Consider the following 25,535-nt stretch of genomic DNA (forward strand, 5'->3'; position numbering starts at 1 on the left):
TTGTCCTGCGGTCTTCCCATCATCTATTTCATGTTTGTTTATAATCTTTTCTAGCTTTGTGAAACCTGTCTCAGCCTCTTCCCTTTCCCCACCTGCAGCTTTTGAGAGCGGGAAGCAGAGTGTTCATCTGCTCAGGATTTACCTTGAGGTTTGGAAATTCTCTGTTCAGATTCCAGTTTTGCTGTGCTGTTCTTAGGAAACAGTGTGCTGTGTTGAATCTGCATGGTGTTTTGCAGCTGAGCTGAACCACGCACTTGCCACATCTACCCTCAGAGCCTGATAGAGATGAGATAGTGCTAACACTGAGTCTCTGAACCCACGATTAGTATCATGCTGAGCCATAACTAACAAGGCCTGTTGAGAGGCAAGGTGTATCAATCCTGTAGTGGTACACTAATGCAGCTATATAATTTCTGGTTGGGTGGCTAGCGCCTATCGAACTTGCTGAGAATACAGGCAACAGAAACTTGTGTTTCCCTGGAAAAGCCTGTGTAGATTTGCTCAGAGTGCCCCAAATGCATTTAAGGAAAATAGTTCTGGCAGAAGTTTGTCATCTGTGTTTTATCTGTCAGTTTAAGAAGCATTTTCTTTGGGACAGGAGCTGCTTTTTAGTAGGTACTCATATATCCTCCAACATAGTAGTTAAAACTCCCTTCCACTTTTGTTTTTTCAGGGCATTGGGCACAATGTGACACAACTGTCTGGTAATAGTTTAGGGATGGGAGAAAGGAAGAGGAGTATAAAAGAAAACTTACTTTGTAGCCCAGCTGATTCACCAAAGAAAAGCTTAGATCTGCAGTATATGTACATATAAGTGCAGAATAGAACATCTGAGAAAATGTTTCTTTTTCGCAAGTCTTCTACCTTAATCATTAAAGTAAATCTTAGTCTGATGTGACACTGTTTTATAAATAGGCCACTTAACAACAGGGGAGATGCTGTACTTGTGGCTTACAGGAATGGATCCTGTGCCCTTCAGCAGATCTAAAGCCAACAAGAAATTTTCCCACAAAATGTGTGAAAAGAGGACTTTCCCCTTAGGATTCATTATATGGCATGCGAACACTCTTGCACTTTTGAGAAGAAAGTATCACTGGTGCTGTAAACCATCAGTTATGAACCAGATACAAACAACAGTGCTGCCGGGTACTGAGCAGTATATTTAGGGCCATATACAGCATGCCACTGTACTATACTGTACTTGTCTTGCATGTTATGTATTTGATAAATGTTGCAGTACTAAATTTCACTTGTGATTTGCTTTGTTGTTTGGAGGAGTTGAACTATGAATCCATATGAGGAGGTCTAAACGTGCTGTAATTCCATCCTGTTGCACAGATTCTCAGCTGTCATTTGATATTTAGGGCTAGAAAGGTACCAGAACTTGGACTGGAGGGAGAACCACAGATAATACTTGAATATGCTGCAAGCTCTTAGGGTTCTGTTCTAATGGACTGTCCTTCATCAGACTGTCAGACACAACTACCGTGTCAGTGGATGGGCTGGTCGGTTTTCAATCTGGTTCTGAGGGTTGACCTTGGGTCTTCATTAAAGATGGTATGTCCATTTGCATACATTGCTCTGAGCATAATAGGTGCCAAATGCAGGGGTAATGATGCTCCATCGTCGCTGAGGGTGAAGGGAGCTTTGCTTAGTTCTCCCTTTGAACATATGCATTGGGGTTGCCATTTCTCCTCTGAATCATTGAGAATGCATCGTCATGTTAAAGTGGCCTTCTGGGATCACTGCACATACTTCAAAATAGTTTGTTAGTGGATGTTGGCATGCACATGTGGTGCAGGACTTGAATGTCTTGATTTGTAAGCTCTTTGGGGAGGGAACTGCCTGTGTCTAGCACAGTGCACCCTGACCTTTAGCCCCTGTTGAAGGACAAATAGAATAAAAAAAAAAAAGGGGGGAGATATCAAACACCTTTCGGTCAAAGGTTTCTGACTGTACTTCTTAATGAAGAGCCCACAGCGGGGGCTGTAGGTCATAGTCGGATAGTCCTTGTCAACCTTTCTGTTCCCTTGCCTTCATTTTGATGGAGCCCAGTTTTCCAGTCTGGGTGGTAGATCATAAGGGTCAGCAGGATGTGCAAAAGTATTCTTTTTTTTTTATAAAGTAAGGTGTGGGACCAGATCAGTCTCTGACTTAATGCCAGTAGCTTCAGTGGAATTATGCCGGGCTGAATCTTTCCCATGATTTTCACAACTACTGTAACTACTGTTCAGTCAATGTGATTTCTCTGTAGAGTGTGGGTGAGAAGGTCCAGGCAATGCCAGTCTGTTTGCAACCATATATTTACAAGAAAATAAGCAAAGGATTGGTTTTAGAATTAGTTTAGGCTTTTACCTGAGCTTTGGAAGTAAACTTCAGTCCTCCACACACCTGGTAAATGCTACTAGGGACGCAGACCCGTTCCCAGGGGTCAGAGTTGTGCCTCATCCTGGCAGTAATGCAAAAAGAAAAGGGCTTTCCCTCCCCACACGTGCCTTATACATCGCAGCCCCCTGCTCTCTCCCCAGGGGGCAGGTCCTTCCCTGCCCCAGCAGCATCTTTTAGCACTGGCCTGGCAGAGAGAGGAAAGCATGGTGCATCCCTGGCAAGGCCGGTGAGGGTGCCACAGCTTTGAGTTCTGCAGGAGAAAAAGTGACTGTGTGTGGGTATGAGTGCTTGTTTTTAATGGCATTGCAGTTTTCCTGGAGCTGTTTATTTCTCTGATACTGTTCTGAAGATATTCTGTCTCATTGCTGGAGTGAATTTCTAAATAAATAGGTGCTCGCCTTGTACGAATTAAAGGGTCTGCATTGGAAAACCTTCCCATAAGGAAAGCGGTGGGGTCTCACGTGCTTATAGGAACTTGCTTATACAGTCATTTGATTTTAAGAGTGCAAATCTGTAACCCTTTGAGCAAAATTACCTTCAAGCAGTAACGTCATGTGAATGTATTTTGTGTTTCTTGGAAAAATCAGTAAACTCTGTCTTGGAAACTGTTGGCTCTTGAAAGCTGGACATTGCAATCTACAATAGCTGGCTTGGTGTCAAATTTGTAACACAATATTCAATGATCATAGCAAAAATATGAGGGGGGAAAAAAAAAAGTTTTCCATTTAGAATTCACAGTCCCTGCCTAAAGAATACACTTTTTCTTTACTTTCATCTTGAAAAGAAAGAATTTGGCCTAGAGATCCTTCCCAAAGCAACTGACACTTTTCGAAAGTGGCGCAGTACTAGATCCCACCACTTGAGGTGGAGTCATGGATTAATCCTTGACTGAATTCTTCTACAGTATTAATGTATTTACAGTATTAATGTATTGACATTATATTTTTCAAGTGAATTTCAATAGAAATCCTAAACTACTTACATTGGAAAATATATGCTAATGAACTGTAAAGGTAAGTTCCTTCATATTACTTGCTTTGACCGTTGCGATACCAGAATAATTTATGTACTATAAATACTACATTAACAAAAAGAGTGAGAACACTTACAGAGGGAAGTCATAGGTATACATTTTCAGGTTTCTGTTCTAAATTTTGCCCGCTTTGTATAACTACCTTAATCTTTGCGGCTGAGTAATGAGTTAAGATGTCATAAATCTATCTTTAGTGCAGCACTTCCAAGTCAGAAAGTGTTTATATGATCTGAGAGTTAAAATCCATTTTTCTTTTAGAGAACAGCTGTCCTGGCCTGGGCAGTGTAATTCAATGCAACACAGCATATTTTGTCGTGGTTCATTAACACAAATTCGTAATGGCTGTTTTGGAAAATTTGCTGTGAACTTATCTAAAGGCCTTCACACTGGAATAGTTAATTCAACCTTACAAATCCTTGGCACTTGACTTTCATCTTTTTAGAACAAAACAGCGTCTGCGATTCGATGCCTTGAAGTCAGCAAAACAAAATGGCACTTTAACAGCAGCGTTTACTTTGATCAGTTTTCAGCATTTGTGCCCTTGCCTTTCACGTAGTACAAATTGCTTTACCAGAGTAACAGGACAGGAGCCCGTGGACTGTTTTTGTAGTTGGTTTCTGTGGTGATACTCAGCCTTCCATGAAACTGTGATCTCTGGGGACGGAGGAGCCTCTGCAGCCGCCTTAACCTTGCTGCTGCTAGAGACCCTAAAGGAGCTCTTTGCGGACTGGGCAGACAGTGGTGGCCAGCATGAATACGTGCAAATATAGCTGGCTAGGTGATGCCAGTGTAAGTTTGATAGACATGGCACCTATGAAATGTGGTATCTTTTTAAAGTCTTTATTTTACTTTTTTACAGGTTTTATAACCTATATTGAAAAATGCATTCTAGCAAAAAGGACACAAAAAGTTTCTCTGTGGTACATGTCCTAGTCACGGTTGTATGCTATTGTTGGTATGATTTTTAAAAATGGATTTTTAGGTTTTGCTGTAAGATTTTTAGAATAGCTTTAATCTTTAATTTTCACCTGTGACCAAAGTTGTCGTATTCCTCATGAGTTAGTCATATTTGGAGGAGTGTGTGCCAAAGGACGCCGCAAAGGGCAGGCATGAGGCTGGAAGAGATGCTGGCTCTGACAAAGAGCTGCTCAAGCTGAACCTTGCCAAGAGGACCAGAGCTGACACACGTGTCCAGAAGGTCTGGCCTAACTATTTTTTGCATAATGAATATGCTGGCTATGCAACAGCTCAGTGATCAAATGAACCTTTCGCCAGGAGCGGGGGATGCATTGGACCACATTGACTTTTTTTCCCTGTACTACTGTTGTGCTGCTGTCTGCTTGGTCAGTGTGCTGTCCCTTAATGTATTTTTAAAATAACACAGGCAGAGCAATAGCAGCTGCTTGTTAAATGGACTAGGTGACCTAAAAGTGTTTTAAGTCCATTTATTTATTCTGGTTTGACCAAACTTGTCATAGAGTTGTCTGAGGTGTAGAAGACTTTGGCTAAGTTGGTATGCTGCTGAGAAGTACAAAATGTATATGTATTATAAACTTCTTTGAACCTATAAGAATGGACGGAAAATATCTCTTTTAAGATACCTAATTTAAAAAAAAAAGCTTATATGGGAGTTTCATAAAAATAATGAGTTTTACGACAGAGTTCAATAAGTTCGTAATTTTTTCATGTTCATATCTAGCTGTACAGCACCAAGCATATGTAGGGCTGGTTTCTGATGGTGTTTCTGGACAATGCTTCACATAAACATTTAATAATATGGATTCTGCAAGTGACAGTACAAAAAGAAAGAGAAAATTTCTAAGTAGCTCTTTTGCTGTTAATTGGAAACATTTTGTTTGGTGGTTTGAAGTGATCCAGTACCTTTCTGTTGATTTGTGGAGTGTTCAGAAGGTGCTGTGAACTGTCTAGACATTTGAGAAAGGATGTGCCTTGAAGAGTACATGAGCTAAGACAACACAGCAGGGTGGCTGGGGAAAGGGGAGCATGACTTAGGTTTCAGCCAATATATGGTTTTACTAGAACTGCAGTGAGGGCACTCTAGCAGAAATGACATTTTGATGAGAGATATTGCTGTAAAGAGTAGGGATGAGGACCTTCCACTGCAGTGCTGTGGATGGAGGCAGCCATGGCAGAAGTTTGGGAGCACAGATGTGACAGCAGAAAGCTTAACAAGGCAGAGCTAGAGAGAGAGGTGGTGTCACCATGGAGGTGCTGGTACAGCTGGAGCATGGAGCTTGTGCTTGTGTCAATGTCATAAGCTTGTAACACCTTAGAGTCCTGTTAAGCCTTTCAATCTCTAAAGCAGGAGTGGAAGAGATGTGTGGGTATCTCTGGTGCACAAATTCCAGGCTCTTACTTTGGATTCACAGTTCAGACTGCTACCTTCCACACAGAAACACCTCTCATCTCTCTGGTGCGCTGTTTGGACCATGCTAACTTACATGGGCTGAAATTTCTGTCTGATAGTCCACTGACTGCTATTATGCACCGTAAACCCCATATGCTTGGCAGCTAGATTGTTGGCAAAAAGCTCTTCAATGCTAGTAACTACCCAGCAGTTTGCTTGAGAATCTTTCTAAGGACCAGGAAAAAGTCTCTCGTAGTAGATACCACTGTTGTGTATCATCAAGCACAGGCAATGATGGGCAGATCATAAATATTAGGGGGGAGGGAAATAGTTACACTATGAGGAGTCTGTTAATTTTGTATTTCTCCTCAGTGGGAACAGTCACGTTCAGGCTAGGCTGCCCAGCTGTTCCTCATCAGCACTAGCTCTGAAGTAAAAATCAATTATGAAAAATACAATGACCAAGATGGTCCTGAACAGTTTTTGAGCAGCTCTGTGCGTTTTTTTTCTTAGTTTGGAAAACACCAGGTTGGTGCTGAGGACTCCGTTACACCAGGAAGCATAGTGACAGGGAATATATATGCCAAGGAATACAGTGGCAGAGGCTGCTGTAGAAACATGCTCGCATTAACTCTATTTTTTCTCAAGTTTAGGACTAGGAATATGAATATCGAGTTATGTGTTTTGTTGCTGTCTTGCTCACGAGCAAATTGAGGAGTGCAGTAATGCAAAATTGCATTTATTCTGAAAACACGGGAACACTTAATTTACTTACGAAAAAATAATTGGGTTTGAGTTGAAGTCTTGTAGCTCTTCTTAAGGATCAGTCTGCACTTTTCAGGCAGAAATGTAGGAAAATTCCATTATGTGATATAACTTACCCTACATTTCCAGCCAAAGGCATGGATAGGTATATCGCCACTCCTGAATATGGCTCAAACTTTGTTGATTATTTCCATGCATGTATGGAAATAAGTGTGTGTGTGTGTGTATTATATACATATTTAATTTCCAAAGCCTAGAGGAATAACAACTACAGAATCTGAGAGCAGATCCAGTTTCAAAGAGTCTCTGATTTTCTCACTAAGGTAGTATGATTGCCCTATATGGCGCTCTCATGTGACCAAACCAATAGGCAGAAATCTTGTGAAGTCTAAAACATCTGTCTTGTCTGATAGATGTTGGCTTTGAGTAAACTTGTCTGAGATCAGTTGAAACAGAGATTCTTCTCCATTTCCTTATTACCCAAAGGACTTGGCCTAGCTGTTTCTGAGATGAAGTTTTCAGAGTGTGTTATATTTCTTGTATCATTTCTGGTTTTAATAAATACCAGAGGTTTTAAATAGCAAAAACTTTAACAAAATTCTAACAGGAGCTGCTTCTTTGCATTGATCTGACATTCTAATAAAAGCACAACCAGGGTGCAAACCCAAGCTGAGTGCCCCGGTTGGCCAGTGTGAGTGGATTGTTACTGGTTTTCTATTTTTGGTTATTTAAGTAAGTAAACTTATATTAAGGCTCATTTCATCAATATTTACGTTGGTCTTCCTTTAGGATCAGAAGAAACCAGTTATCATTGGGTAGGAAAGCATGGCTATAGATGCATATGATAAGAGTGGATGTGTTTAATGTTTACTTCATTTAGTGTAGTAGATCTTCTGTTTGATGCTTTGAAGTTTAGAGAGTTTAAAATCAAATGCTCTTTATGCCATTTGGAGCTGAAAAAATATTAGAATAAAATTAGAACTCTTATCTGCCAGATCAGGATTGTAAAAGATGTAACTGGGCTACTTTGGTAAACATTGATTACATTATTTTTATTGCTTTGTAAGAAAACATAACCCCAGAACAAGGTAATTATATTTAATAGTTTAAACAGCTTATTGCTAATTAGCTGTGATTACAGCTGAAAACCCACAAGAATCAATGAAAGCTTTTTAATAGCCATGAATTTAATAGCAGTTCTAAACACCTTTTTCTTTCCACTTGCACCTTTCCATTTCTAGACAGAACAACAAAGTGGGAGCCTTGTAAAACAAATAATGTTATCTTCTCTCTTACTCTTAGCGAACAGAATTATTTTGGCTCTAGCGCCTGATAGGGTAAGGCAGGTTTTATAGCTAAGATCATGACTGTTTGGCATTTGCAGTCTTTGTCATCCCATTAGCATTCAGAGCGCTAACACCCTGCAGTTCCCTAAAATGAGGTGTTTTATTCTCTTGAGGTAGAAAATGGAGAGACGTGTGGTGCCCAGAAGATGTGGTAATCTGTGGTACTTAATGTTTTCTTTTGGATATGCATAAATACGAGCAGGCTGGCTGCCAGGAGAGGCTGAGCAGTGAGAAAGGTGGCTGCCTTGGGGTGGAAGGTGGCAGTGCCCAGCCATCCTGCCGGCAGAGCTGGCACTGCCCCTGGCTGCTGAAGGGAAAGAGGTGCTCGTTCTCTAAAGTAGTTTGGTTTTAGTACAAATACGGAATTATTTTTTTAATACCCGTTTTCCAACAAGTTTTCATCAAGCATCACAAAGATGAAGACAGGGATGTCCTCAGTGCCCCCAGAGGTGTGTTTATGGGATTTGACGTCTGTTTCGCTGTGGGGACTTGAGATACGCTCATTCAGTGACTTTAAGGATGTAGTAGATTCTGCATGTAAGCATCTGCTTACTAATTGATGTGGTAACGTGGCCAGTTACTTACGAAAAAGCTAGCAAACTCTTAGGTAGCAGAAGCAGCTCCTTCTGTGAACTTCCAGGTCTCTGTCAGACCTGAGAACTGGGTCTGACTTTTACTTTGCAGTGATGGTGAACGTTTCACTTTTTGGGGTGTAGAGGGGAGAAAATAATTAAAAAATAATATATTTTTTTTAAAAAAGCTAACTTTTTCTTTTGTAAAGATTTTCAACAGTAATGGCTACCTAATATTCAGTTTGGTCTCTAGCTTTTATCTAGTTAGTTTGCCAGGTGAATCTTCATCTACTTTAATGGTAAACTAACTGATGCTTACCACTGTATAAGAATAATGCAATAAACTATACATAGTGACTTCCATGTCTCAGATTTCCTTTCAGATCCTCTAGGAGGAGGCATTCTGAATTACCTGTGTGCTCGTTTCTGGGTGTCACCACTCACATTGGTGGTTGTGTTCACGTTTGCTCCCTCTATACCTTTTCTAGAAAGAGCTGTGATTGTCAGAGAACCCCCTTGCCACCCACTGTTGTGAGATGTCAGCTTGCCTGCTTAATTTGTGATCTCTCATCTCTCTATGGCACGCTAAAGCTTTTTTCCTATAAAGCAGGATGGACTGTCAAGCCAAATGCTGACTGCTTAAAAAGCTTATTAGGTACTGCAAACCCACCAAGATTTCCATTACAAGTTGGTATGTGCTAAAAACTGACAAGCTGTTTGCTGTTGTGCATTTGGTTAGGGTTTTGCTCCACATCGGTCCCTTTCTAGAAGGGTAGTGCTGGGATATGAGGAGCTAGGCAAGGGAAACTTCCAGCAACCACAAACTAGTTGCATAAAAAACACCTCTAACAGGTTGCCTTGCTGTCCACTTTCCTGGGATCATTTTCCACATGTATTCTTATAGTCCCTGAAAACAGGCATTTTCTTTCCCTAGTCAATGATAAAATTTCTGTTGAATTCCTTCCATAAACTAGTGTAGCACTCGCTTGTGTTTCTGGATTTGTTCCTCCTGTTTTTTGTTTGTTTAGTTTTATTTGGTTTTCAGATTAGATTTAAGCCCTAATAGCATCAGCAGGTGAGGTTTGTGCTCTAAGTCCACGTTGTAGGCTACCATCTAGAAACCAGAAATCGGAGTTTGCTTTGCAACTCTTTTTATCTCCTTGTTCTCCAGCTCTCAGCTTAGTGGTTTGACCTTTTGCATAAGCTATTTTTCATCAGCGTTTGCCAAGGTTTTCTTAAACACTTTAGCAGTGCTTTGCAAGCATAGAGCACAAATGTTAACTATTTCCTTCTTTATATTATCTGTGCTCTGGTGACTGATTTTTTTGGAAGTAGATTAATCTATAATCTTGAGTCAAGAGGTCTGAAGACTGAAAATTGTAATGTATATAAAAGTGACCTTTGATTCATTGTTTCAAATTCCACTTTTAGTTTTGAAACTTCCAAGGAAGTATTCATGTATTTCTGTGTTTCTCTGTAGGTCACGTTACATTTGAATCCAATTTCATCGGTGCATATTCACCAGAAGCCTCTGGTGTTTGTTCTCAACTCTCCTTTGCCTCTGGTCTGGAAGCTAAAAACAGAAAGGCTGGCACCTGGAATCCGAAGAGTTTTCTTTGTAAGTATACACGGTCTTCTGGGCTGCTCTATATCATAGCTATTTGTCACACAAGACATAGAGTTAATGGCATTCATTTGGAAAGTTTTCAAACATTCATTAAAAAAACCCAAGTTAACAAGAGGTCAAATTTCACTGTAGTGCTCTGGGGAACAGTTAGGTGGTAGGGCAAAGCAGTTTGGAAAAAGTACCCAATTACTTGTTATGTGAATTCAAGGAAAAGAAAGCAAAACTGCTTTTTCAGAATCTGCATATTGTGTAGTTATTAACACTAGCAGCCATTCCAGTTCAAAAAGGTGCGAAGTTATAACAGATTGGCAGTCCTGACGAGAAGTTTAATGGTACCACAATGCAAAAATCCTCAAAGTAATGGGAAATATTATGGGTGGACACTAGCTGTGTGGTCTGTGACCAAAACAAATATCTGTATGTACTGAGCTCGATATGTACAATTACGGTTTATGCCTCTGATGAAGCTTGGTCTATTGAAATGACTGAGCTAAGCCCAGAATGAAGTCATTTTTATTTCTCAGAAAGACTGGAGCACTGCTTATAATGTAGGATCCAAATATTACCTAGTATTTGTAAATCATGTCCTTACAGTTTGCCAGGACATTCAAGTTTGCTTTTTGTAGTGAAACAGACAAGTTGTTTGGACTAAATTTTTAATGTGTGACATCATGTCTAATCATGAGTTGTCTTTATTAAAGTTGCAGCTTTTACTATATTCAACTCTAATTGCAGAAATAAACTTGATTATTTTTAGTTGTATCCTTATAGGGTTTAATTTTGCTCCTCCAGCACAGCCGACAGTGGTAGGCAAGACTGTTCCTGCAGTGCCCAATGGGGACTCAGTGGTGTCACTGTGCATCAGCAGGAGTGGAAGATGGATGGTGTGTAGCATTAGCACACTAGGAAGAGGGACACTGCTCTCTCAGTTGGCCTGATATGGTGGTGACATCACTAAGTACACCAAGAGTACTAGCACTTGCTGGACACCAAAAGTTTTCTGGGGTTGTTTTTCTTTTTCCTGTCATCAGGGTACAAGAGTAGGAATTCCCTTGATATTTTGAACTTTGATGGACTCTGTCCTGTTTCCAGTTCAGTGTGTTACAGATTGGTGCAAAGAACACAGGCTTGGTTGTATTCCAGGGTGTTCACAGTCTTGGGTTTTCTCAATTGATGTGTTAGAGACTCTTGACTGTTATCTCCTTGATGACCATTCCTGGTGTATGTCCTTAATGCAACCAGTACAGTTCAAGTCTGCTCAGAAAATGACTGAGGAACGAGATGATGAACAACAGAATGATAAAAGTCCTCACTCCTCTCCTGTCCAAAGAAAACAGCACCTTTCATCAGTTAATCAAGTGTTGAATCTACTTTCAGTTTAGTTTTGATCTCCTCCTACAACTACTCCATCATCACGCCCATTTCATACCAGCTAGTTTGTGTTCAGCTATCTCTTCCCTGTTCCTCCTCCTCCGGGATTTTTCCCTCTCCCCTTGCCTCACTGCTGGGAGTGAAGAGGTGCTCTGCTGGGAGCCATCCATTTCCACTCAGTAGGCTGCGCTGGTGTTCAGACTGTGGTTGTGCTGGGCTCGCTTGGTTTGGCTTAGTGGGGTTTCCACAGGCTGCATTAAGGCATAGGGGCAATAGGAATATGCCCAAGGCCTTGACTGCCAAAGCTGTACCTTTAGCTAAGCGTTTGCTTCAGAAAACCATTTCAAGCTCTCCTGGTTAGAGAAACAGGCTTGAAAATGTGAGCAGCAGCACTCACAGTTCATGCCAGAGCAGAAGTTGTGCAGCCTCAGGAACTGCTGCAGCAAACCCGTCAGCGATGCTGCAACAAGGGGTGGGCTGTCTCTCTGGTGGGGCTGGGAGGCTTGGTAGGTGCTACAGGTTCAGCTCTCTGTTGGTGGGACTCAAATACCTCCTCTCAGTACTCCAGCCTCTTAGGGTCTGCTGGTCATGGTAAGGGCTGAAAGCTGTGGTGCCTCGCGCCATCCACTCCCAGCCCATGCCTGTGGCGCTGGGATTACACTGCTCCCGCCAGCTGTGCAGGTACAGAACTCGCCTTTCTGCTGCAAGGAGTCAACTGGCTGTCAATGCTGACCCATCCCTACGTGTTTAAATACCTGGGTAGCCCTCTGTAACAGTTTTGGATCTCAAGTGCCATATAATTTATGTATTCTTCCTTTTACCGTGCTAAGGTTTGTATTTTTCTTTTCTGTAAAGAGCTGAAAGAGTGAGATGGCAGAACAAAAAATGCCAGGGTATGGATCCACCATTGCCTCTCCCAGTTTAGGTCCTGCAGTCCCTCTCGCTCCACAACTTCTGTCTCTTATAAGGGGCTCATCAGCCTTCCCACTTTTCATGTACCAGTTTCTCAGTAGCTACTGCAGCTTGGGATGCTAGGCCACAAGGTTACAGGCTGAACAGCTTAAACTCGGGTGATCACCCATTGCTTTTCCACAGTTCCACTCTGGCCACAAGGACACATGCATTGTTTCCCCACAAGCTTTCTGAAACAAGAGCACAGAGTCATGCAGCACAAAGACATGGGAAATGCTGGGGAAGTCCTAGCAGCACAGCACGCGCAAGGGGCTCCAGTTTCGCAGGAGAGCTGTTTGCCTGCCTGCAGTCCCTGGGACTGCCTCTGCCCTGGAGGAGCCTGTCCCTTTGCAGAAGCAAGGGTTCTTGTTGCAGGCGAGTCGTGGGGCAAATGGACATCCTGCATCTACTCTAGCAGCAGAGAGGCTCTCTGCCTCCCTGCCAGAGCCTTCAGGAGAATTCAGTATTCAGTTCAGAGAATTGAGCCTAGGAGTGTAAATAGCAGCTCCAAGGGCTGTGGAGTGCAGAGCTCGCTTCCTTGGCCCTTGTCTGAAAATACTTGGCTTATCCGTGTACTCTGTCTTGTTCATTCTCCTTAAATATATAGCCAAGCCAGAAAACAGAGTGTTTTGAATCATAAAATATTTCAAGTTTAAAAAAACTTTATAATGCCCATGAATTCTATGCTGAAAACAGAAATCTGTGTCACGCATACCATAGGAGTGTCATAACTATTGTGTCTGTCTCTATGGAAGCCTCATGCAGGATAATCATTGACTTTCCAGCTTCTCCTTCAGATTTTTCATGCAATACATTCATTCACAATTTTATTAATATACTATATGTAAAGTATGAATTGCACTGTTTCATTGATTGATCCCTAGTTAGAAAGGTTAGGAGTGTGAAAAAGTTTAAATGACGGCTTCTGGGACTCGCTGCTGATAAAGACAACACTCCTAGAACCAGGTCAGAGTTTGTCGTTAAAGAATTATGCAACCAGTAGTAGGTCCTAGCTGTTTATTTCTTTTTATTACTAGCTATTATTTTTTTCCTGTAAAACATCACAATAAAGGTTTTAACTGTTACAGGGAGGTGTGTTTTGAATAAATAAGTGAATAAAAATTACAAATCATTTGTATTAGAAAATCCAAGGTTATTTCTAACAAAGAAGATAACTCTGGGATATAAGCAGACAATGAATCAGAACACTCTGTAAAGTGCTCTTACTACCATTATACAGGTGGAGAGATTAAGGCACACAGAGCTTCAATGATGTTTATATTGGAGCAGAGGGTATGTGTGTTCTCAGTGTCCTCATTAGGAAGGTGGTTTGCTCTGTGAATTCATTTTTTGAGTTTCCACTAAAGCTAAGCTGCCCCAGACTGCTTTATTGCAAGGAAAGGATGACAAGTTTTAAACTTTGTGTCAGCACATATCCAAAAGACCAAGAAGATACAGTACCACTGAGCTGGGCTGGAGTTTAACCTCTTATCATATAGTTCAAGCTTGGATTTTTGCCTTGGGCCTGATTCTCCAGTAGGCAAAAGTTCAAAATGAATGAGGGAGAAAATCCAGTGTTGGGGTGTATGGTTATAATATAGAGGGAAGCACAAAATACCTTCTTGGTAAATATTTTTCAGTATAAAAATGTAAATCTGGTGATACGTGTGGTTTTGCACTTATTTTTATCATGTGATGCACATAGCTTCACTCAGCACAGTGACTTGTGACATGCTTTATCTCCATGGAGGCAGCTCGCAGTTTCATTTTTCACAAAATTCCAACTGGTGGCTAAACTTCACAGTAGAATATCATTAAAAGTAAGTAGCATGCCTCAACCAAACCGAAGGTTATGTTCTGTTAGCATCAGGATTTTTTTAGTGTCATGTTTGGAGACTTTTCCCAACCCATGGCACTAAATGGAAGCACGGTGATGCTTATGGCGTGATAGTGCTTTGGAGGAAGCCATCTGAGATGGGGCTCAGGTGTTAAAGGGAGTTGTTCTTTACTAGTCTGTTGCCTTTTTGTATTGTCTTTTTGCTTCTTGTGGCACTTGGGGAAACGCCTTTAAAGCAGAAAGAACACTAGTGAATAGGCTTAAGAAAAAATTCTGGCATCTTGATAAAAACCTGACATAAATATTTCTGTGTATTAGAGAAAAGTGAATATATGGTGCCTATGTAGTGTGGTGTTAACAATACATTTGGCATAGATAGGGTTATTTTCAGACTCTGCATGAGTTATATATATCTTCATGGGTTAAGTAGGTGGTGCTGGGAAAGTTACGGTGATTTTAGTAAGGTAAGTCTTGAGTTGTTAAAAATAAATACGCCTAAGTATCATGGCATTTCAATCCAAAAATACCTGAAACGGGTTAGTGCGTGAACTCTGCCTGACCTAAGCAGTTGAAAACGACCACTCTGATTACTGGTGTATCTAGTCATATTAGTCTGATTACGTCTTTTTACATGTCACAAAAATACAACAGTTTGGGAATGGGCATTTTCTGTTCAGGTGTTCCTGGGCTTCGCCCATCAGCCCTCTCATCGCTCAGAACAGTGCATGGTTGGGAAAGTCTGCTTAGTTCAGCAAGGGGGATACTTTGCATCTGTGAGAAATACCTCCCCCCTGCCCCAACAGGAAATAAACGCCAAAATTACATCGTAAAAGTGGAGTGGGAGAGGAAGTTGAAGGTCATCTTCACTGGTGATTAGGCTGGTTAGATTACAACGGATTGCAATTTTACATAAGCTAGGCGACACCTGTAGAAAATACTTTTACCTGTGATCTTGTTGCAGGTCAGTCTTGCAAAAAAACCTTACCAGACCTCTCCCACCACCCCACTTCTAAGTTTTCATATAACAAAATAATTTCTTCCCTTTCCATCAAGTCATTATTTCTCTCCTTCCCCAAAAGCAGTTTATTAGAAACGTGTCTTGGCAGAAACCTCTAAGTTTTATGAACTGCCCCAAAAGAGGGTTTTATAGGTGCTACTCAGCAAATGATTTTTTTCTTTAGATTTGGTAGCTTTCTTAATTGTTTTTATAGCTTAGGAATGTCTTTACTAGGCAAGTAAAAGTAGTGAGAATTAAATCAATGAAAGAAGGGACCAAATCCTTTGTGATTTCTGGGCAGAAATCACTGTTAGAGTAGATCCAAACCCCCAAAATATCTACATATGACATTTTTTACAGTATTTGGGTTAAGATGTGATGCTTCAGCTCTTTCTCAGAGTTAGTTATTCAGGCCATTGAATGAGTAAGAGTTAGGGATGAGAAAGCACTTAGACAAGCAAATTACCTTATTCACAAGATCCTCTTTAATAGGACTGAATGTGTATGTTAAGTTAGTACAATGGAGGAAGCGACAGCAGGAATGATAAATACAGCACCAGATCACATGGTTTTGGATTGAGATTTGGAAATAAAGGAAAGCTTTAAAGAAGAATGAGTGATAGAATGAAAAGTTTAATTATTAGTCGTTTCTGTATTTCTAAGAAGAAAAAAAGTCATGTTCTTGTTACTTCAGCCAATAGTTGGTTTATTCCTTTCACTTCATGAAAATATGGTTCACATATTTTGGGTCTCTGCCACCAAACCACAGGCTGTTCTATGGTTTGCACTAGATTTTGGATGACTGACAAAATGCACTGAAAAACAAGTGCTATTTGTTTTCCTGTGCCTAGTATTTAACGGGAAATCAGGAGGCTAAATTTCCAATCACTGGTTAAACAGACCCAGATGTGAACAGAGTGCTCTGCTAGGAGAAGAGTGAGGAAGGGTAGGAAATGCATGACTAGTGATAAATTTGATATAAATAACAACCTTTCACTATTCAAAGTAAAAGCAGTAGATTTTCATTGTTGTGTACAATGTGAAGAGAATTTTTACAGGACTTTTACATTTCTATAGAATCCTGGTTTTGGTTTTTTTTGTAAATCTTCATCGTTCTTCTACTTAGGAGCTGGAAATAATCCTGTAGTTGCCCTTTTCCACTTGGCAGAGTTCATAGTTCTCCTTCCCCTCCCCACACCATTTCCTTGCCTTTTGAAAGAATGTGAAAATAGCATCAAGTGTCTAATTAAAAGCAGTGTTTGGTAAACAGTAACTCTTATTATGCTTTTCACAATAGTAAATTTCCCTGGAGATATTGTCTTGTGGCCTGATTCAACCCCCTGCAAAATCCTGCTTTTCTAAAGGCTATATAACTAGTTTACTCCCAGAAATATTGGGGGACCTCAGGTTACAGTAGTTGTCCTTGTGTTCTTGGCAATAGAGTGGAAGGATTTTGTCAGAAGTAGGGATGGTACGAAATGACAGGGTGGTAAATACATGTTTGAAAGTGATACATTGTCTGCGTTCAGTAAAAAGGAATTTAAGATGATAATAACCCTAGTAAGGCATCTTTAAATATCTAGGGGGTGGGGTTGGTGGTTGTTCTTTTTTTTTTTTTTTTTCATTCAAAGCTTGCTTCATAAAGGCGTTACAGAGGAGAAGTGATATTTCTGGCTTAGAAAGCAAGATACAGCACATGAAGCAAATACGCAGCGTATGGTAAAAAAACACCTGTATGTGGCAGCGTGACGTCCCAAGATTAGGGAAATTTTGTGATGCATAGGTGTCCTCTGCTTTCACCATAAGCACTTTATTTTGGGCAGAGATATTTCAAAAATACCAACTTGCCAGTAAATTTCGGAGGAAGCAAGGCAGGTCTTGTGTGCCTTAGTTTCTCCTTTCATGAGACTTTCAAGTCCTGTACTGTTTGGAGCCTGGTTTGTGAAGAGCATCACATAGTTCATACTAGATCATCTCCTGTCCCAGGTGATTTAAGCCATCTTTCCAAAGTCAGGCTTTATTGCTTGGCATTTCTTTCAGCTTCCAGTTGAAGTAACTTCTTGAAGTAACAGGGTTACTGTTACAACCACAACTTTGTCTTGAGTGTGGATGGGCCAGACCTGGATGATGCTGTCTCTTGGATCTCATGCAGCCCTTCCCGTTGCTGCCACTGACTGATCCTGGGTGCTGCTCCTTCCCACAGTCCCTCTAGCAGCCCAGACCCATCACTTTCAGAGCAAAGGAGGCTGATAGTTAGGAAGACTTGGGCTTTAAGTTAAATCAGGCTGCAGAGTAAGGAAAGAAACAACATTCTGGCATTTAGTGGTTGAGGTTCTCAGATCCGTCTTGCAGGAGGCTGAAAGGCCTGGAACAAGCACCTGCAATGGTTTTTTCTCTTCTATATGGTCACAGCTCCTTCCTTTCTTTGCTTGCTTCGGTAAACAGGGGGTTTAGCTAGTGGAAGTTTACAGAAGCAGGCAGCAGGTTTTGGCAGGCTGCTGGTGTTAGTGATGTGGAGATAATAACTCACAACAGGTTGTGTTACTGAGTCATTGATTCCAGTGGAAACTATAGCTGCAGTTGCATAGATATGCTTTAATTCTCCCCTTCTCTTCTTTGACTAAATTGAATCTAACTTGAAACAGAATCCCTGGACAAGCTTCTGCTACCTTATTTTGTTCAGATCAAATGAGTGTTATGTTGAGTCTATTAAGATGTTGTTTAATGTAAGATGAGTGGACCGTTACCTATGCACGATTAATAAACCCCTGCTGAGCCCTAAATTTTGGGAACAGATTTCCCTTTTACACAGATTTTTTTTTGTTTCCTTTTTATCATTCTAGTAACGGTTCCGTGGTGGTTTTGAAAGTTGCACTTGCTTTGACACAGTTTCAGCTTGATAGGAAAACCCAGGATCTTCTTTCTAGATTGGTAAAGATGTGCAAGACTCTGTTCCCACGAGGTTCTGCTTTCATCCTGAGAAAGTGTTGAGCAGTCTTAATTCCTGTCAAGATCTTTGGTAGTTGGTGAACTAACCAACTCTAGGAAGCAGAATTAAAACCTAAGATACAATTAATAATATGCTGCTTCTTGTACGTGTTTGGTTTTTTTTCAAAAATGTGAAAATTGGAAGTAGAATTTTGTGATGACTGTAAGTGGCCTTGAGAATGCTAAACTGAAACTGAAAAATTTTACTGCTGCATGAAAGCATTGCACCTCTGTGGCTGCTAAGGACTATGCAAAACTGATAGATGATTCACAAATGTTGCATGTCATTTCAAAAGCAGCATCTTTCTTAGTCATTTACCGAAGAGAATTATTCTCTTGGTGATTACTGTATGTTGTATGTGGATTTATGAACAGCAAAGGATATATTTCTGAGTTTCCAAATACCTGATATTTCTTCATCCATGGCTTTATTTTTTCTCTGTAAGGAGACCAAAGCACATCAAAGTACCATTATCAAAAAACACCAGCTGAGTCTGAATCCCACATGGGCTGTCTGAAAGTTGGCTCAAGTTCTTTAGTTTTATTCTGAGCAGATTTAGTCCTTTCCTATATGTTCTGCCACAGGTCTGATACTGTATAGCTCACATAAAAACATGAAGGTTGCTGCTTTTCTTCTGCTGGTGTATTTGCCTCAGCCTTGGCTTTTACAGGTGGCTTTGCTGGTCAGTTGTGCTGGAGGGGCCTTGGTAGGTAGCTGCTGCTGTGAGGGGAGGGATCGGTTCATGCTGGCTAACTGTGGACACTTCACTTTGTATTAAGTCATCTCCCAAAGGTGCCCACCTCTCTCAAGGCTAAAATATGAACTGGCTTCCTGCTTGGGAGTTGTGAGTTATAACTACATTAAATACTTAAAATGTCACAAAGCAAACAAAGTAAATATCCCTCCTGGATCAGGTTCAAAGAAGAAGAAAAAGGCAATAAACATTTAAAAGGAGAGGAGGAAATAGGTAAAATAAGAAACAGAAGATGCTATTTTGAGTGTGCGCAATGTTCACACTCATCAGTGTATATATTTGACTCAGGGTGGATTCTGAGAGTTGTTCCTTTGGGGAATAGTAACTTACGCCACTTGCCACTTCTGCTAGGTAGCTGATGTCCTGAACTACCACGGCAGCCTTGCAAGGGCAGTTTTTGTAAGACTGGGAAGTTTTCTTAAGGGATATTTAAGGGCTCCCCCACCCCGCCCCAGCATGAGGGGTACGTTCCCTTGCCTCTGTACAGTGCAAAGAAAATTACAGTCCCTATTTTCCCCAATGGTCGTCAGGGTAGTAGTGTGTGTAATCAAAATATGTTCCTAAACATGTTTTGTTCTCTGATAGAACACTCAGGTTTTGGTTGCAAATTTTCAAAATACTATACTTGATCCTCATTTCCTCTGACTGCAGAAGAGCCCTTTGAACCACAGTCCTTGCTGTGGTTAGTAGCCATGGCCAGTATCTTTTGGTCTTGGAAACTGTTTTCACACATCAGGCTTGGAAGTTTCCTCATTCAACCTCAGAAATGTGCAGGCATGTAGGTGAACTCGGCAGCAGAGGATGTTTCTGGTGTAGTTGCTTTTAATGTCCTCACAACAGGAAGAAATAGAGCCGGAGCATGTTTTCCATTCTGCAGCCTCTGAAAGTAACCACTGAAGGAGATGAAGTGGGGAGATAAAAGTGTATGTGGCAGCACTTTCTTAATCACCTAGTCGGCTGTGTAATGAGTGCTCAGATAAAAATCGTTATATTCCCAAATATTTAAAACATTATTGGGTTTAAATGGTCTGGCTTAATCCTAAGTAAGTTAGAAAGAGATGGTTTTGGTTTGTTCTGAAGAGTAAGTAGTTAATGTTCAAGGCAGGTGTTGAAACACTGATGGTTGCCTTTTTTGGAAGAGTCTGTTGAATTCTTTCCAGAAAAAATAACGTGCTTGGCTCACTTAACCTTGCCTTAGGTCTGTGTAGTAAAATCCCAACATTGGCAGGCATAGAAGAACTGTGCACTCCTTTCTAAAACCTGGTAGTGGAACCAGCATTTCAAATAGGCTTTAGTATGTGATTAAAAAAATAAAATTATTATAAACTTCATGTTTATTTAAAGATGTTTACTGTATAATCATTTAGTGAGGATGCTTGTGCCAGACTTTTTAGTTGCTCTGCTTTCTGTTTCTTGGTTCCTCGCCAGTAGGACTTGGTAGCTTTGGGGTTCATTGATAGGATCTATCTGTCAGGAAGACATTTGTCATGTTGCAGGATGATGCAGAAGGTTTTTCAAGTTTTAATTAGTAATAAATGGAAACCAAGTATATTCTGAGGAAAAAAGCTGTTCTGTAGCGGACATTTAAATATCTCAAATGAAAAATACAGTGAAAATGCATTATTGCAAACTAATGCATTTCTGTGGTCACTGTTTAGGAGGACTAATATTTTCTATCATGCTTTCCTTAAATGTCTTAAAAGGTTACCCTGATTCTTCTTTACTCTGATACTGACCATAAAAAAATACCAGAAACATTGTGAAATAGTGTAAATGAAAAGCAACTACTGTGCTTAATTGGATAAACTGTAGTATTTTTGAGGTAGTTAACGAGGTTTGTTCCTGAGAGTGGAATGCCAGCATCTGTTCAGTGTCCCTGCAAAATAATAACTGGTTAAGTCCTTAAATTGTGTAATTTATATGCATGGGAGATTTTTCCAGTTAGGCCAAAGCTCTACAAAGATGCCCCACATGTCTCAGGTCTAAAAGACAGCATTGCTAAGAGGTGCTCTATGTGTGACCCCTGCGTGACCTGGCTTGTGCGGTCAGTGTCATCCTATGAGACTGTGTAGACTGTAAAATTTAATGCGTTAGGGGCACTGTAGAGGTGTCCCATAAAATCAGTCCATGGTGTAGCTGCTTATAAGTGGTGAAGATACAAAGTGAACGTTATTTGCTAAATACATTTTAAAGAGAACTGAGTTGCACTCTTTTCCTAGTATTGTAGGTTTGGGGGCAGTGGATTTACTCTAATGGCAGAGTTTGCTTTCTCATTTGAGAAGTGTGAGAATATTGAGAGAATAAGGTGTATTCTGTGTTAAACTGAATAAAGACTTTTCATTTAAAGGAAATTTTTTATGGTAGTCATATAAAAACAACAAATAAGGACGTTAGTTTAAACTTTGAAAACTATTCTGGCAAAAAGACTCCTAACCTGTTATTTTGTGACAGGTCTGGTCAAATTGAATTCTGAATTACATGGGCCACCTCTTAGAGAAGAGTATGTGATATGTGCATAATAAATGCTAAAGTAACGTCTGGATGCACAGGGAAGAACTTTGAAGTTCTTTCTGTGTGCCAGAGGGCCTAAGTTACGTGTCTACTTTGACAAATATTTGTAGGTGCTAAACAAACTGATATATAACATCCTCAAATAGTGTTGGGAACTATGGCTCCAGGGAAGACAACAAATGGTTGCTGTTAGTTAATTTCTGTAGTTAAAGCCTGACTTCAGATAATTGCTGTTAAATAATTGCTATTGATCTATTTTGTTTAAAAGACTGGAGAGATACCTATGACTATTATTCTGCTATAACATGTAAATGATACTCAAGGCAGGTTAGAAATTGTTGTGATGTGTTTTTTGCTCCTCCAGTTGTCATCATTAGTTTTTGATTTTCAGTTGGAGAAAAGAAACACACTTGTTCCACCAAAGAAATCTGAGTTAGCAGAAAGACAGGGAAAAGGAAGGGGGAGGAGAGCAGCAGAGTGACTCAGCCTTCTTCCCAGGCTGCTCTGAGGACAGCACAAGGAAATGATACTTCTTTTGTGAAGCCTTGTCCACCACAGCAGTCTGGAAGTAGGGGCTGTGTGTTATATCTGGGCAAGCACTGCTTGTGCACTGCTACAGGGAATATGTCCAAAGAAATCTCCACTGGTGCATTCAATTTTGAAAGCTTATTCATCTTGCTGTGCTTCCTCACTCAAGCACATGTTATTTTTTGATGGTTTAGATCTTAAAGGAAGCGTTCATAGAAGGACCAGCCTGGGGAGGGCATGCAGGCCCCAGTCCTCAGGCACTTTGAAGGAAGAGTGTGTTCATGGTGAAGTGTATGGATGAGTCGTGGCTCCTTAGCTTGGGCAGGTGGGCACAAGGAAGGCTGTTCTCTCAGCACTTGCTATAGGGACCTCTTGAGAGCTGACATATGTTCTGAAAGCATGGGCCACATCCCTCTGCAGGGACAGGAGAGCCAAAAGGTTACTGTTGGGATGACCTTGTGTTGCAATAAATCTGGAATGACTTGTTTATTTCTCAAGACCAACACAAGTTGAAGCAGGTCCCAGTCTGAAAGAGAATCTGACTCTGCTGCCATCTTTCCTTGAATGATGCTGTTGCCACTCCAGTGAAGTTGTATTTGAAAATCTTAGGCTTTCCTGCAGAGCCCATAACACTTCTACTTACTGTTTTTTCCATTCTGATTATTGTAAACAACATTTTAGTTTTCCAGTCAAGACCTGAGTTAATGTAACCTATTTATACGGACTTTTCTGAAGATTTATAACTCATCTGCTTTATGAATTAAACTAAAGCGTCTCCTCACTTCCTGTAAATAAAGCAACAGTAAATATCTTCCCTTTCTTTTTCCTTACTCTGTGTTTCTCTGTTGGCCCTTATCTGCCATTGAGCTTGGTCTCAGGTTCTTTCCGATTCGGGTGTTGCTTCAGTAGTTCCCAGTTTTACTGAGCTTCGCATCCTTCTCTCCCTTCAGTTCCTCAGACCATCTTCTTACTCTCTCCTGTCTTGGTTTTCCTCCAGTCTCCCAGCCCTCCCTTCCCCCCCAGTTCAGCTCCCCGTGCAGTGCTGTCGTACCGCTTCTGCAGCAATGCGACTTTGGAGAGCAGCTGAGAGCCCTCTGTTAGTCAGCAGCAGGGCTGATGAGGGCTTCATTTTTTAAAAACATCTCTGAAAACCAATCGTTATGCAGATATTAAAACACATGAAGTTCAGGCATTGTTGGAAATAAGTTGTAATCACCATCAGTGAATGCATTTGGGTGAGACAGATTACACTGCTTAAACATGCTACCTGTCTGTGTGGATAAATGTGCCACATTAAAAATATGTTTTTATTCCCATCAGGTGTCTTTAGGTTCCGTTGTTCAGTTTGAGAAGGGAAATTTCTCTTTGTCAGCAGAAACTGAAGAAAAGCTTTTTCCTGAGAAAAATGAACATCTGCTACAGTGGGCCCAGAAGGAATATGGAGCAGTAACATCTTTCACTGAACTCAAAATATCAAGAAACATCTATATTAAAGTAGGAGAAGGTAAAACAAAACAAAACCAACAGAACTGATAGGCACTTCTAGATGTTGAGAATAAGTCTTTCTGTAGTATTATTTCACATTTTTTTATTTTAATCTTTAAACGTACTTGTCATTTTCCAAGAGATGTGATGTGAAAGGGGAAGGCAGAGAAATAAGAGCAAGTCTAAAGACCAGGCCATGGATTTAGGCAACTTTTAATGGATTCTGGTGCTGTAATTTTATGCTCATAAAATGTGGATGCAATTGACCAGAATCTTACAGGAATCAAAGCTTCAGCTTTTGAAAGGAATAAACTACTTGCAGTGGTGGTTGGGTGGCAGTTGGCTGCCTGTATCTAAAGAACTGAAGTGGAAAACCTGAGGTAGGGAGTAATTTCTAGCAAAACCTGAGTTATATTTTTTCAGTATTTGCTTGTATAGGGATCCAGGCTACTTTGGGCAAAGAATTATTGCTTTCCTCACCAAGGTAAGTTGCCTCAGTCTGATGTCGTTGTGTATTTTCATCCCAAGGAGAACGATTTTTCTGTCCCTGTGAGCCACATGCATCAGGTGCCCTGGGGTGGGTGGGAGCGGACTCCAGCTCCTCAGGGAGTTCACAGGCCCGTGTTAGGGCAGGGTCTGGGCTGTAGCTTTGTAGCTGAGCAGTGTTGGAGGTACTTAACAGTATGAACCTCTGCAGCACCTTCTGGCTCATGGTTTCTCTCAGCTGACTGCTGGTCATCTTCTGCAGGGAGTTCCACCTGAGCAGGTCATGGATAACACAAGAGCCATGGCTCTTCTCAGCATTACATTCTTGGAGGAAGGCAGTTGGTTCAGGAGGGTTTATGCCCTACTTGTTCAGTAGGGGTTCATGGATAAACTGATGGATAAACCTGAACATGTTCAGGTTCATTCTCTGGAAAATGTGTAATTACTAAAAGGGAAAACAGACTTTCCTCTGTTGTGCAGGGTGATTGGGGGCAAAATTTCCTTTTTTGCAGGTATGGGATGTTTCAGGATGTTGGTGTTCTTTACCTAACAGCCTGCAATTCACTGTGTTTCTTTCCTTCTGTAAAGATGTCATCAAAGTTCAGGCTAAAGCAACTATCCAGGTTTAGTAGGCTAAACCAAAAGCAGCAAGAACAAAGGCTGCTAAAAGTGGACTGGAACTGATTTATGGTGTAGCTAATGGTCCAGATATTTTGAAACTAGTTGTTGTCTCACAAGAAGTTCAGTGATGGGAAAAGTAGAAATCAATAAAACACTTTATCAACATCGAATAAGTACTGGTGGGCTCAGCACTTACTAGCACCAGCAGCCTAATTTAGTAGTACTTCAGCAATATTTTTAGAGAAACTCCTGCATAGCTGAACTAGTTGGCTACAAAAAAAACATCCCAAAACGTTCTGTGGAGAAAACATTCTTTTCTAACCACCTGTATCTGATCATTTGATTTCCTGGAGCATGAGGCTTGCCCCCCAAAATCGGAACATGCCTGTGTTGGTTTTATCCAAATCCTGCCAAATTTGTACAGGATTCCCCTGTGTGATTTTTGTTCTACTTGGCACCAGTCTTGGATTTTAATGCCAGAAAATCATTCAGAAATATATTTATTAGCTTATTAAAGTGCTCTTGGAACATATACATGGGAGTAGTGGTCTCTGCGTTGCAGAGATGAACATTGAATTAGATATGTCAAAAACCAGATAAAATTTTGTTTGTTGATTCGCATGTCTCCAGTCAAACTAGGCTGCTAAATAGGAGAGCTTTGCATCATCTTTAGAACGTGTTAAAACGCAATTTAATTAGAAGTACGCAAAATGCAGCTTGGCAGGCAACCAAAATAGACAGTTTTTGAGAAGGTTTCTACAAACTAGCTCAGCTGTAACGATATTTGATTTTGATTTAAATTCTTGGCAGAAGAATGAATATGTGGAATATGCATGTATGTGTGGGGGTTATGCATGTGTTCAGGGGTGGGGAGAGAGTCAGTTCTTTAACTGCAGCAGTCATGCA

At 40.7% G+C, this 25,535-nt stretch overlaps 1 protein-coding gene across 3 annotated transcripts in view; it reads left to right on the forward strand.

The window, feature by feature from the left end:
• The window catches only part of TGFBR3 (transforming growth factor beta receptor 3), a 121,379-nt gene that overhangs the window by 59,393 nt on the left and 36,451 nt on the right, over positions 1 to 25,535 (forward strand). For all 3 annotated transcript variants that reach the window (XM_040610170.1, XM_040610172.1, XM_040610171.1), the window contains exons 4-5: positions 9,953 to 10,090; positions 23,358 to 23,541. In XM_040610170.1, coding sequence (XP_040466104.1) covers positions 9,953 to 10,090; positions 23,358 to 23,541 — 322 coding nt within the window. The remainder of the gene's footprint in view (positions 1 to 9,952; positions 10,091 to 23,357; positions 23,542 to 25,535) is intronic.

Source organism: Falco naumanni, chromosome 11, assembly GCF_017639655.2.
Source record: "Falco naumanni isolate bFalNau1 chromosome 11, bFalNau1.pat, whole genome shotgun sequence".
Taxonomy (NCBI): Eukaryota; Metazoa; Chordata; class Aves; order Falconiformes; family Falconidae; genus Falco; species Falco naumanni.